Source organism: Filicampus tigris, chromosome 10 (assembly GCF_054856515.1).
Source record: "Filicampus tigris isolate MCC_2025a chromosome 10, RoL_Ftig_1.0, whole genome shotgun sequence".
Taxonomy (NCBI): Eukaryota; Metazoa; Chordata; class Actinopteri; order Syngnathiformes; family Syngnathidae; genus Filicampus; species Filicampus tigris.
This window is the reverse complement of record NC_141226.1, coordinates 4988532-5002500: the sequence shown is the minus strand read 5'-3', so window position 1 is coordinate 5002500 and position 13969 is coordinate 4988532. Positions and strand designations below refer to the sequence as shown.

The 13969-nt window shown below is 40.1% G+C and overlaps 1 protein-coding gene across 2 annotated transcripts in view; it reads left to right on the top strand.

The window, feature by feature from the left end:
- Positions 1-13730, top strand: part of trnau1apb (tRNA selenocysteine 1 associated protein 1b) — a 14876-nt gene extending 1146 nt beyond the window's left edge. The window contains exons 3-9 of one of the 2 annotated variants that reach the window (XM_086043166.1): positions 1-61; positions 784-836; positions 4370-4498; positions 7164-7280; positions 8940-9246; positions 12163-12205; positions 12874-13730. The exon at positions 1-61 is cut by the window's left edge and continues 39 nt beyond it. In XM_086043166.1, the coding sequence (XP_085899292.1) occupies positions 1-61; positions 784-836; positions 4370-4498; positions 7164-7280; positions 8940-9246; positions 12163-12205; positions 12874-13010 (847 nt within the window). In that variant the 3' untranslated portion in view covers positions 13011-13730. The remainder of the gene's footprint in view (positions 62-783; positions 837-4369; positions 4499-7163; positions 7281-8939; positions 9247-12162; positions 12206-12873) is intronic. The other variant, XM_086043167.1, reaches the window with a different exon arrangement.
- Positions 13731-13969: the final 239 nt, after the last annotated feature.

Below are 13969 nucleotides of genomic sequence, written 5' to 3'. Positions count from 1 at the left end.
AGCAAGCGTCGACCGCTGTGTTCAAAGACTAAATGGAAAACTGGTTCCTGCCTCAAACCCGGTATGGCCTCATTACTAGTTGCTTACTTTGAACTCTTTCACATATGCTTAATGTCATCATTTCTCCATTGTACATAGGAATACTACTGACTTTCCTTTTTCTTCAGTGATAGTCTCTGTTATTAGCATTAGTCCACCTTCATACTGAGTGGATAGTGGAGCTCAATTAGTAAATGTCCCTCTTTTGTTGTAGTAGAAACAAAATGCTTGCTGATAAATTCATGTATTGTGGTTTTGTTTCCTAAAAAAGACTTGAATTCAGTTAGGACCCTGTAGTACAGTATTAAGTGTATCTTTCCTTTTCTGCAGGCAAATATGGCACATTGTGCAGCATGCATGCATTTAGATGTGTTGGCATTTGTTCACCATGATTGTAGTGAGTACATTTGACTGTGAATTAAACGGTATATGAGAAAACGTAGTCTAGTACTGCTACCAAATTACTGTTGGCCCTGTGAACTGGCCAAGCTACTGGGCTCCGCTGTCCATTGGCCTGTACCTGCTGCCGAGAGGCTGCTTGTACATGAATGAACTTTGTTTGAAGCTGGTGAATAGAGTCTCTGGTAGCAACTAACAGAGGAATGCGCTAAAGGTGGAGGAGGTATGTAAACAAAAATAACCATAATAACATCTCTCTTTATTCCCAGCAATATCAGTGCTATACTACAGGTCTTTGCAGAGATTGTGGTTGTCTTAGTGTGTGTTCTCTTTTCCCATTTGCAGCCTCGAAAGTTTAAGCTAAACTTTGCCACCTATGGGAAACGACAGGAGGCAGGGTAAGTTTGAGAAATCAGACCGCCTGTACGCTTCGTGTTAATCAAGAGATTCATTTTCTGCAAGAATTCCTACTGAACATAGCTAGAGAATAATTCATGTGTCATCAGCATTTACAAAGTCAAAAAAAATTGTAAAATCTTTCACAGTGGCACCAGAGCTAAGTAATTGATGCCCCTTCAAAAATGTAATTAATTGTCTGTATTAATAGTTTAAACCACTGTTCCGCATGTTTTACGTGTTTTCCTCCTCCAACACACCGATTCAAATGATCAGCTCATCAGCAAGTTCTGCAGCAGCCTGATAAAGATCCTGATCATTTGAATCAGGTGTGTTGGAGGAGGAAGACATCTAAAACATACAGGACAATGGCCCCTGAGGACCGGATTTGGACACCTCTGGTTTAAACCATAAGCATACTACAAATAATGATCCCAGATCACTTGAATGTCTTTCAAATGCTCACAAATATCTTATAATACTGCTTTATCATTAAAAGTAAATGTCTTACAGCTAAGAATGTACAATACAGTATACGTACATGCCAATAAAACTCAACTTTAATATTTTTCCGTAACTGAATAAAGCTGCCTTGTATGTTTTTGTCATGCCAATAATGGGGTTTCTCAATTTGAATTGAAACAAGGGGTTGAACCGACTAGTCGCCACATTGACATTGCCACTCTGCACTGACGGTTAGAGCTTGAGGTCGACTAATCGCCTCTCATATACTATGGACACGGACACCTCACAGAAATCTACAGACGGTGGGCTTGAATATCCAACTAGGAGCGGTGCATCAATCATGTGTACTAATTGTTATAAATGAGACCGGTAGCGCGGCCACTTGCAAAATATGCAAGTCTGTCTCAATTTATAAGAAATGCATATCGCTAACACAACATGATGAGCAGCCTTAAATCCTCACGTTAGCCGTCAGCATATTGACCAACGGACAGTTGCAGTTCTGTAACAATAAAAACACAGACAGTGTATGTTGCATCTACTTAGACAATGAAATGGAGACAAGCCAAGGTAGATCAATAAACTCTTTATTGTAAAAATGAACGGTTAGTGTATTGCTTCTCTGTAACATTGGACTGGAGTCAAGTGCTGATGCCAGTGCAAGGAGAGCGAGGGGATTGTGTGCTTGTTGAGAAAACTTAGTCTAGTAGGGTTGTAGATAGTCAGATCTTATAAAACTCTTGCAACTATCCACCTAACACAACTGAGGGTTTGCTACAATACACGATTGAAAACCATTCCCTCCATTAGTTTTTAAAACCTATGTTGTCTTATATACTGTTTCAAGTAGCGACCCCGTAGTTGTGCTACATGAATTGGTGTTGTTGTACAGATTCCGACTGTACCTTTGAAAGTATCTGAATGTGATTGGCTGAGCGAGGGTCTGAATGCGATTGAGTGAATGAGGGCAGGGAGAGTAAGTCATTGAGCAAGTGAGCTTGTTTGGAGGGGCACACAGTAATTTTTTTTTTTTTTTCCAGTTTGTTGTTTATACATTGGTGCGTTCAGCTAGTTGAGTGAAAATATCAATGATGATCTGTTAGCCGACGTCGACTAGACTATCATCACCTTACCGTAGACTACAGAAAAATCTGAAGGCGTCCAACCCCTAATTCACACTTAGAAATTAACAGTTCATAATATAGCTGGAGATTGCAGTTGTGTAAAATTGCATCGGACCTGTCACTAATGGATGAGTTTCTGATACAGCGCCATGGAAACGTATTTGCTCCCTTCTCCCTAATTTTTTTGCATAGTTTCCCCTACTTGAAAGTTTAAGATCATCAAACAAATGTAAAGATCAGACAAAGATAACCTAATTAAACGATTAGATTTATGAAAGAAAAAGTATTCAAAGCTGCCTGACACTGTGAAAAAGTACTTGCCCCCTTTGATAAATCATGAATTTACTGTGGCGAATCACATTTTTCACTTCATTTTCACGGACCACACCCAAGCCTGACTACCTCCAGACCTGTTCAGTCAAGAAATCACCTAAATGGAACATGCCTGACAAAAAGGTCGGCCATAAGATCTCTAAGAGCTGCAACAAAATGCCATGAGTCAAGAAATTCAAGAACAGATGAGAAATAAAGTCATTGGCATAATCACTCTGGAAATGTTTACAAAGTCCTTCCTAATTTAGGACTTCAGCGAATCACAGTGAGAGCCATTATCCACATAGAAAGAATGCATGGAACAGTAGTGAACCTTCCCAGGAGTGGTCAGCCTGCAGCAATTCCCCAAGAGCATAGCGACTAACTCATCCAGGAGGACACAAAGGAACCCAGGACAACATCTTAAACAATTGCTGACCTCCCTCACAATGACGAAGAGACTGGGAAAAAATGACATCCATATGGTGGAGTCCCAAGACGAAAACCACTGCTGACAAAAAAGAACATAAAGGCTCGTCTTACTTTTGCAAAAACACACCTGAATGAGTCCCATGATCTTTGGGAGAATATTCTACTGACGGATGAGCCAAAAGTTTAACTTTTAGGAAGGCATGCGTCTCGTTATATCTGACGTATATGTAACACACATTTCGGAAAAAGAAGGTGATATCAATAGTCATACTTCGCCAATTCAGTACCTGGATGACTTACTATGATTGATGGATCCATGAAATCTGCTCTTTACCAGAAAATCCTGAAGGAGAATGTTTGACCTTCAGTTTGTAACCTTAAAGTCGAAGTCAATCCAAAAATTATTTTTCCAAGAATATGTTCTAGTTGAAACAAGGCATTCTGATAAATATTGCGTTTGTGGAATAAGAGTTAATTCACCGGCTTTTAGCCATCTCTAGGCCGTGTTTCAACTAGTGGGCCTGCTGGGAACATATTCTTGAAAAAAATATGTTTGGGTTGACTTCCGCTTTAAGATGAAGCGCGTTTGGTTTCTGCATCATGACAATGATCAAAAGCGCAAGCCAACGTCTGAATGGCTTAAAAAAAAAACAGTTTGATTTTTTAAGTGGCCTTGTCGCAGTCCAAACTTGAACCTGATTGAAATGCTGTGGCATTGCCTTTAAATGGCTATTCATGCTGAAAAACCCTCCAGAATTGCTGAATTAAAGCGACTCCTCAAGTAAGAGTGGTACAAAACATCTCCACAGAGATGTGAAAGACTCACTGGCAGGTATAGAAAACGCTTCAGTTCGGTTGTTGCTGCTGAGGGTGGCCCAACCGGTTATTAGCTTTAGGGGGCAATCACCTTTTCATACAGAGCCATTCAGGATTGGTTTTGTTTTCCTCCCTTAATAAAAACCTTCATTATAAAAACAGCATTTTGTGTTTACTTGTATTGCCTTCGAGTAATTAAATTTGTTTGGTAATGGGAAACATTTAAGTGTAACAAACCTGCAAAAAAGTAAGGAATCAGGAAGGGGGCAAACACTTTTTCACATTGTGACACATTTTGACATTGTGGTCATTAATTATACTGTAATGTAGCACATTACATAACAAATAAGAGTACTTGATTCTGTTTCTTCTTCTTCTTCTCCAAGGCCAGAGTTCTCAGTGTTTGTTGGTGACTTGTCCTCTGAAGTGAATGACAACCAGCTCCACCAAGTCTTTAATAGCTTTCCCTCCTGCAAGGGAGCCAAAGTAGTCACCGACCAATATGGCTACTCCAGGTACATCAGCTCACAGTGGGACCCAACAGCTGCTCCATTCGGATGAACTATATACTTGGATATGTTGTATACCAGTGGTTCTCAAACGTTTTACACCAAGTACCACCCCAAAAATAATTAGCTCTCCAAGTACCACCATGATGACCAACATTAGTTTTTCTTCAGTCGTTTTGGTATATTTCTCAGATCACAATTGAAGTTTGCAAAACAGCAAATGCATTTCTCAAAACAATCCGTACAAATAGCAAAACATTATGGTTCTTTTGCAATCGTCATTTTCTTTCTCAGAATCCTTAGTACATCTCTCAAAAGTAAATATATGTCACTGAACATGTCAGGGCCGTCTGAACACGTGTTTGTGTCATTGTGTACGGATAAGAGAGTGAAATTGCTTAGTCGTGTCAGGGTACTCTAGAGAGATGTTCTGATGTAAACTGCTGCTTAAAGAGAAGACAAGTCCAACATTTTCTTCACAATAATATGTTCTGTGCACCCCCACTAGTCCAAAGACAGCATTCTGATTATTAATATTGTGTTTGTGGAATATGAATTAAGCAGCCAAATCCACTCATGTTCATAATCTCAAGAGGTGGCCATTTTTCCATTTGCTATCCACAGAAAGTGACATCACAGTTGCTCATGGGTCAGGTAACGACCATTCATTGCACCTGCAATCGACAGCAAGTGGTAAAATGGCCACCTCCTGAGATGAATAAAAACGGGTGGATTTTGCTGATCCATTCGTATTTTACAAATGCGATATTAATCAGACTAACATGTTTAGAGTAGTGGTGCCGCATAGAACATATTAATGTAAAGAAGATTTTTCGCTTGACTTCCACTTAAAGTCTTAATGAAAATTATTCTAAATTGAAAGTTTCATCTTCCTGTATGTGGAAGATGGATTGTAATAGATGGGGCAATATCCACATTTCATTTTTACTGTTTGCGCGATAATTTGTTGACAAACCATCTCATTGGCTAATGGCTATGTACACAGTGTAGCTCAATTCAGATTTTTTTTTTTTTTGCCCCTATGCGACACATCTGTTTTTGTTTTTTTACATGCAGTGTGAACAGTACAAATCATTCTTTCAAATCCGACCCTGGCCTCTTCATATATCCGTTATGTATGCGATGCGTCTGCAGTATGAACGCTCATCCGCACGCATCCAACCAGTACGCTATCAAAGGGCCAGTATGCGCTCTGCGTGGGTGTGAGAGAGTGCTCAGGAGACTATTGACATGGTCCGTGACACTGCAAGGTTCTTTGAGGCACATTTCCTGTCTTAACATTTGACTTTTAATTTAATCTTACTCAAAACATGAAGCATAAAGTGAACTTTTGTTGTGATAGTAGTAATTCAGCCATGCACACGGTTAAGTTAAGCGGCAATGACTTGACATGATCTTTAGTAGATGTCCTCTTTAGGATCGAGGAGCGTTGTCTGAGCTCCCTCTTTCTACCTCCTCCCACCTCGCTACTGTGGGGATATGAGATGATAAAAGAATGAGCCCCTTCACATAGGACCATATTTGCTTCCACAAGCATTGCAACACGATACATCTTTTTTTTTTTTTTTTTTTTTTGGATGCGTCACTCGACGTCATTCTTTGTGCGCATGCATCACATCACGGAGGCAATGCGTCCACATTAGAAGTCACTTTTACTTTTGCAATGTGAACGAGTACTACATAAAAAGATTGGATTGAACAAAAAAAATCCAAATTGTGTTCAGATAATCACTCTGATGCCCTAACCCACTTTAAGTGTGTGTGTGTTCAAACAGGAAGAGCACCCTCTGCTCGCATTAATTTCCGATCGCATTATGACAGAATCAGCAGCTCGTGCTTGCAATGGTAACGGGGCGCTCCGACAGTAGCCACACCTTTATATTTAGCGCTGCCTTAGCTTGAACGAGGTAACCAGGACGAGTAGCAAGCTGTCAGGAAACGATTTCAAAACAAATGATTAGTGTCGGTTGTAAAAATGCCAAAACAAGATTAAACTACCGATAGTACGGAACTCTTATTCGCCACAATCGTCAGCCTATGTGTCTGAACACACTTTCTTGTTCACTCTCTCTGCTTTCTCTCTCCCTGTTCCTTGACTCTGCCAATCATAAATCACACTCTATTTGTAAACTTTAAGGCTTCCCAGAAAATCAAAAATTTCAAAGCTTATGAACAGCACAACTGCTGTGTTGTGAGTGTGACAATATTCAATGACCATTACACATACCGCTAGAGAGAGCCGGTACGTGTACCGCACTTTGAGAATCACTGGTGTATTTTGATATCATTGATCAGTATTGTAACAAAGCTTACATAGTAATTTACAACATTTTTTGTTTCTGTTGTCTAGTAGCTTCTGGATAACAACACAAGGGACCTTGATCACTTGCTACATCCATTTTCACTAGAAGCCTGAAGAAATGTTTTCTTGTCATCTTATGCTAAAACTATTGTTTTCCCCATATAGGCTAAGCAAGAGCAACTCACAATTGAAGTGATGCTACTTCATGTTAAAAGTAAAACCACAAGTTTCAGTTCTACCATAATAATACCCATCTATATACTGTTCTCAATATACGTTGCTTTTCAATAAAAAGTATGAAATATACACATTCATGGAGAGGAGGTCTGACTGTTGTTTTGCTTGCAGAGGTTATGGCTTTGTCAAGTTTGGAGATGAAAATGAGCAGAAGAAGGCAATCGAGGAATGCCAGGGCATGGTCCTTGGGGGAAAGGCACTCCGACTCAGTCTTGCTGTGGCAAAGGCGTAAGATACTCACATCATCATCATCATTTGACATTTAAAGAGCTGGTTTGTGCTTTTGTTGTCACATGATTTCATATAACTCGTCACGAGAAGTTGATATAACAACAACAATTTGATATGACATAATTCCTGTAGTTACTATAAAGTACTTGGATATAAAATGTTTCTGCACAATATCCACCTTGTTGCCACCTTCCTATGACAACAAGAAAAACATGCCTCATATTAGCAGCAAAGTGAACAGTAGCAGCACACAAGAACAGAAGTCCACAACATTAGAAAAAGTCCAGTAATATCTATGTCCATAATTACATAAGGCAATGAGACTGAACAGAATTACAGCACTGTAAATTTAATTTCCCTCATTGGAGTTTAATAAAGTGCGTCTCCATAAAATGGCAGACATGAATGTGAACAGAAGCAAGAATAGTCGGGCAGGCAATTCACACACATCTGAAAAAAAAATACTTAAACACTATATAACAACAAAACACGCTGACTTTATCTGATCTGGGCTAATCTCTGTGATGGTGGCACTCCCCGTGGCCCGTGGGCTGTCATTCTCCACAGCGTGAATGAGTCCCCCTTGGGTACCCTTTCTTCATATGGTCTCTCTCTGCCTTGTCATGTCTTTTTTAACACAGTTTATCAGGTTGTGTGGGTGTGTGTGTATGTGCGAGTGCTGATGTACTGGTGGATACACAGTATGTCTTTGGGTTTGTTAGGAGGGAGGGCGGGAACGGGTCTTCCTTTTATGTTGTGTTTTGGACATTTTTATTGGACAGAACTTAGAGTTGCATTTTTCTTGTATGAAAAGTGCTATAAAAAGACATTTGATTGATTGATTGATCCTTTTAGAACTGTTGACGTGTCAGGTTAAGATGCTCAAGTCTTGCTGCTTTGAATTTGATTGCACAATTTGTGCAGCATCATCAGTTGTTTACAATTTTTTTTTGTCTCGTTACATTCACCCCTTGTTGATTGATGCTGGTGCTTTTTTGGACTACCATCCATCCATTCATTTTCTATAGCACTTCTTCAAATTAGGGGCGCGGGTGATCTGAAGCCTATCCTAGCTGACTTTGGGCGACTGCCTGGCTTGGTAGTCAGCCAATTGCAGGGTACATTGTAGACAAACAACCATTCAAACTCACTTGCACACTTTTAGACAATTTAGTTTTCAATGAACCTAACATCAGTGTTTTTGGTATGAAGGAGGTAGTCATAATACTCGGACAAAAACCCACGCACCGGCCCGCCACATAATTTTATATGGCCAACGAAAGCAAATAATGTACATCGTCTTTGTTTCTTGCTAAAATACCCAATTTGCAAATTGTCATCACTTTTAAAAACATTGAGAGAATGCAAGCATTTTTTGTTACCAATCCCCTTTTTAAAATAAATGTAATAATAATTGAAGCATTTTTACTGGCCACTGATTTCAAAACCACTGTATTTGTAATATGAGGCGATCATACATTTATTTTGGTTCACAGTCAGAGCGGCCCTCGGATGGAAGCCATAACTACGATGTGGCCCTCAGCAAAAAATGAAATTTGATACACAGGCCTATTTTGATATACACCGTGAAACATTTGATTCTGAATTGTCACTCTATAATTAACTTACATTATATTTTATTCATTTGTTCTGTAGCCAGAAGACAACCACCTGGGTGGCCCCGAGTCAGAATTACCCGACTACCTACACCCAGTCGAGTTATTTTGGGAACCCCAGTGGTGGGGGTCAAGGTTACTACTCTCCATGGGGCAGCTACGATCAGTACAGCAGCTACAACAACGGTGGCTACAACAGTGGCTACAATACCGGATACAACGGCGGCTACAACAGTGGCTACAACTACAACTATGGCCCGTATGGATACCCACCACCCAGTCACATGGTGCCGCCACCTCCCACGGGGTTGCCGCCCCCGTCTTCTGATGCGACAGGAGATGTGCAGGTATGTGAGATGGAGTGACACTGCTGCTTAATCCATTAAGGCCTAAAGCGCCTGGCTCAACAGCTCCCCAAAACCTAAGGTCGTCTTTGGAATTATCCTTGAAAACCTAAGTTTTCCCAGAAATTCAACACCTACAAAATAATTAATATCTCAGCCACTGTAGGAGACAGAAACATAATTCCAAAAGAATTTGAGACTTGTGGCTTGCACACACGCCCGAGTTTATTAATCTTTACTGTTTCAATCGGAGATGTATTGATGATTTTTAATGTAAAAAAAAAATCCAGTGGTAATTACCATCCTCTATTCTGTTACAAAGACGTCGATATTGTCATTGTCTATAAACATATATCTTAACTATATATCCCTTTCGGTTCTGCTGGTTCAAAGTCCACAAGCGCGACGCTTATCACTGCCGTTACTCATTTAAGAGCTCCCGCGATGACTCGCAAGAATTCTGTAACGTCCTCCATGGGCTTACAACACCGTCACGTGTATATTCTGGTGCATTTTATTTGTTAAGAGACCGATAATTAAATAATAAAAAGAAAATGACGTGTACGCTCTCTCGGCTTTAAGGGTAGAAAGACACAACAGCCCTCCCGGCTCTAGTGGTAGGAATGCGGTTATGCGCTCCTGTCCTTAATGGGTTAAATGAAAAGCCATCTAAGTATTTGTATAGTGTTTCTTTACAGATATGTAAATGCACAGATACAGATTACAGATATGAAAACAACACTTTGTGAACGCCCCTTTTTTCCTTGACGATGCCGTGCTAAACATGGCTGTTTGGTGACTAAAATATGACGTGATGTATATGAGTTTTCATTGACGAAACTGGACTGGACGAAATTGTTATGCTACGTTCACACCAAACGCGATTGATGCGTTTCTGGCGGCGCATTTGTATTGGAGTCAATGTCGTTCACGCGGGCGGGCGCGGTTGCGCGCCGGGCGGTGCGAATGATGCGTTTGGAGCGGTGGGATGCGGTGCGAAGCCCTGAAAATCCGTCCATTCGTCGCGTATTAATCAAGTCAACTTTTTTCGCCACTCCACCTCGCGGCAGCCAATCAGCATCGGGGATACTGCGGCAGCCAATCAGCATCGTGGATACTACGTCACACAGCCAAACAGCGTCCTGTTCACTCGGCAGCTTTTTTTTTTTTTTTTTTTTACAGTTCTTGAGCTTTACCAAGACAGCAAAAAAATAAATAAATTTAAAAAAACTTTACCAAGACAGCAATATTGTTAGCATTTGCATAGTGTGTCGGCCATTTGATTGTGATGTTGAAAAATGCTGTCGTCGTCTACTACCAAGCGAAGCCCCTCCCCTCTCCGCTCTGAGCGGATGAGCGGCTGCAGTATTCAAGATTCAAATTTCCCACGGTCAAACGCGAGCGAATCAAGCGACTCGGAACGCTTCATTCGCGTTTGGTGTGAACGTAGCATTAGGGTGTGGTCTGTCAGACGTTCAAAATGCATGACCAGAATGATTCATATTTTAGAATGTCGGTGCCAAGTTTTGATTCCTCGTTAGCCGCGCAGAAGAAGCACAAATAAAAAAATGTGTGTGCACAGCACGAAACCCCTCCTGCCGCCGAAGCTGCGTCACAAGTGCACGGCGTCTTATCCTCACAAGGGGCGCGGAGGTGCTGGAGCCTATCCCAGCTGACTTCGGGCAGTAGGCGGGGTACACACCTTGAATTGGATGCCAGCCAATCTCAGGGCACACACTGACAAACAAACATTCACACACACACACACACAATCATACCTAGGGACAATTTAGAGTGACGAGACTCCACACAGGAAGTGTGGGGCCAGATTCGAACCCACAACATTTGCACTGTGAGGCGGACATGCTTCAAATCAAATATATAGCAGATTTTTTTGTGGTTTCTTAAAATGTACTTACATAAATGAATCAATGTTATTATATTCAGGGCTGCACATTGTATTGAAAAAATATTGATAATATGCATATCGCAACGACATGCAATAATTTTCTTACGGAATTGTATGCTTTTATCTGAATTTGACCAGTCAGATACAAACTTATATGTGCATCCCCACCCAATAGGTCGACATTATCTAGGGAAATTCCAATTAATATGATAAAAACACATTGAGCTTGCTTAGTTTGTTGCATGAACAAACATGTACTCCTTTCAATAGATTATAAAAATGTAATTTCTTTAGGTACATGTTAAATATCGCAATAATATCGATATCACTACAGCCAACATCCATATCACATATTGCATGTTTCTCCAATATTGTGCAGCCCTAAATGTATTGCCCTTTAAAGTGGAAGTCAACCCAAACATATTTTTTTCCAGATTATGTTCTATGCAGGCCCACTAGTCTAAACACGGCATCCTGATTAATATTGCATTTGTGGAATATGAGAAATCCACCCATTTTTAGCTAGCTCGGGGGGTGGCCATTTTGTCACTTCTATCGACTGAAGATGACATCAACGTTGCTCAGGGTTCAGAAAACAGGTGAGCCATGATTGGTCGTTACATGTGTTAATGTCTAAAAATAAAAAAATCGACAAAACATTAGCTGATTTTTGCAGAAGTAAAAGCCAATATCAGTCGGTTTGGTCCTAGTAACGGATGGTGTAACTTTACATTTTTTTCAAGACACTCTATAATACTATGTTGTTTGTTGTTGTTTGAACATGTCATTCAGTGATTCTTTTGAATACCACTAGAGGGAGCCTGTGTACCTCAAGTGGTATTTGTACCGCACTTTGAGAACCGAGCCACTGGTTTAGGCTGAGTTTCGTTTTGTTTATTTCAAGGACTTCAAGCCACGGTCAAATGCGGTTGAAGCTACCTTACAAATGACGTAATTGCTCTTTGAGTTTTGTACCTATAATAATGTTCATAATGTTCATTGGTTCCCAGCAGAGTCAAGAAGAGACTGGAGATGGTGAGGATAATGCAGAAGGTAACAAACACTTTAGTCTCTCACTTTTACTGTGCAATGTAATAGTTGGCCCGTTAAGATGAACCCCTGAAACATTATTGTTGTTGTCTGATTGCAACCACTAATCTCTTACTGATTAGTTGTGTTTAAAATAAGAGTGGGTAAAAAATTAAGCTGTTTTTTTTTTCTTTACCAATCTATAACTGTATAAACATTTCCTGCATGAACTTCAGATGCTTGAGTTTTCACTTTCCTGTGAATCACAACTAGATATTTGCGGAGCTGGGCATTACGTCTATGTGACGGGCGGGTCCGTCTATCCGCCCGTTTGGCTAACGGTTGATGAATGACGGGAACAATTTTAAAATAGACGGACTAAGCATAGTCGGAATCCCATATATTTAATCCGTCTTTCGTCTGTAGTCCGCTTTTTGTCTATTTTTCGCGGCGAGGCTTCGATATAGATTCTAGGATCATTGTGACACCACAGTAAGGTGATGGCTCATGGAGGGGTGTTTTGTATTTTTTACTTTGCTAATTCAGAAGAAATAGTAGTGTGCCATTAGTGGTTGTTATTGGACAGTGTCAATGTGTTTGTTGTTAGGGGTAACATTTAGTATTGACAGAAAGTACCTTTAGTTCCATTGCGCCCTGCAGTGATGCTTTTTTTTTTTTTTTTACATTTACAGTGCCATTCCAAGAATGTGATGTTGACCAGTGGAACACAGATTTTATGCAGCGCAGTGAGGAGCTCTTTGATGCCTTGATGGACTGTCACTGGGAGCCACTGGACTCCTTTGATTCTGTTATACCGTTACTTTCTTGATGAATTCAATTAGTCCTTGATTTCCTCCCCTAACGTGACTCACAATCTCTCCTAATTGGTGTTGAGGATCTCTCTACTTGTCTTTGCCTGTCCAAACCCTGACCCACTACATACAGCTCTGAAGTGTCATCATCAAATAGTACAAGTATACTTTTATTTTATTGTTTACCATGTTGGTAATATTCAGAGTCTCACAATAAGGAGAGACATTACCCCTCATGCAACAGTGTGCGTGGGTAGTTTGAGAACAGTACTGAGGTCGCCTTGATGTTCACATTCGTTGTAGCAGTGCACACCGAACACCCAAGTACAACTGAAGTTGTGTTGATTCATGTCAAAGGTCACTGCAGAAAATGCAAAATGATCCCATTGATTCTTGGATGTTCACTCCAGGATGGTACTAACTTTGTTTGTGCATACATTGGATTATTCTTTCTTGGTTCAGGTTTTCATGAAGGAACTTTAAGGTAACCCTTAAAATGAGGTAATCATTCAACCTCGGGAAGGTGGATAGTGGATAGTGTGATTTTAAGCAGGGTTGCTCTGTGACTGCAACACCTTTGGAGTATCAAATACTTCATAGCGCTGTCAATTTCTGCTTCTAACGATGGATGTCACAGCAGCATCTTTAACTGTTGATTGGGATGAGTATTTTGTATATACAGAAGAAATATATCTTTTCTGAAGCTGTTTGATCAATAAAAAACACTTTCAAAAGGGTCTCCAGAACTGATCATTTAAAGTAGTGCAACAGATGTTTTGTTTTGATTTTTTGTCAAAATTGTTAGATAAAATCAGGGAAGGAGAGCAATAATAATTAATATTCCCAATTTAAATGATCTTAATAGTGACAGAGACCCAAAGGAAATTTGGGCATTCAGCATCAATAATTTATTTTAGTTGTGCGATCTGAAACACACAGAACAAAAGTTTTTGTCTCAAAGTGTATTTTAATTTTC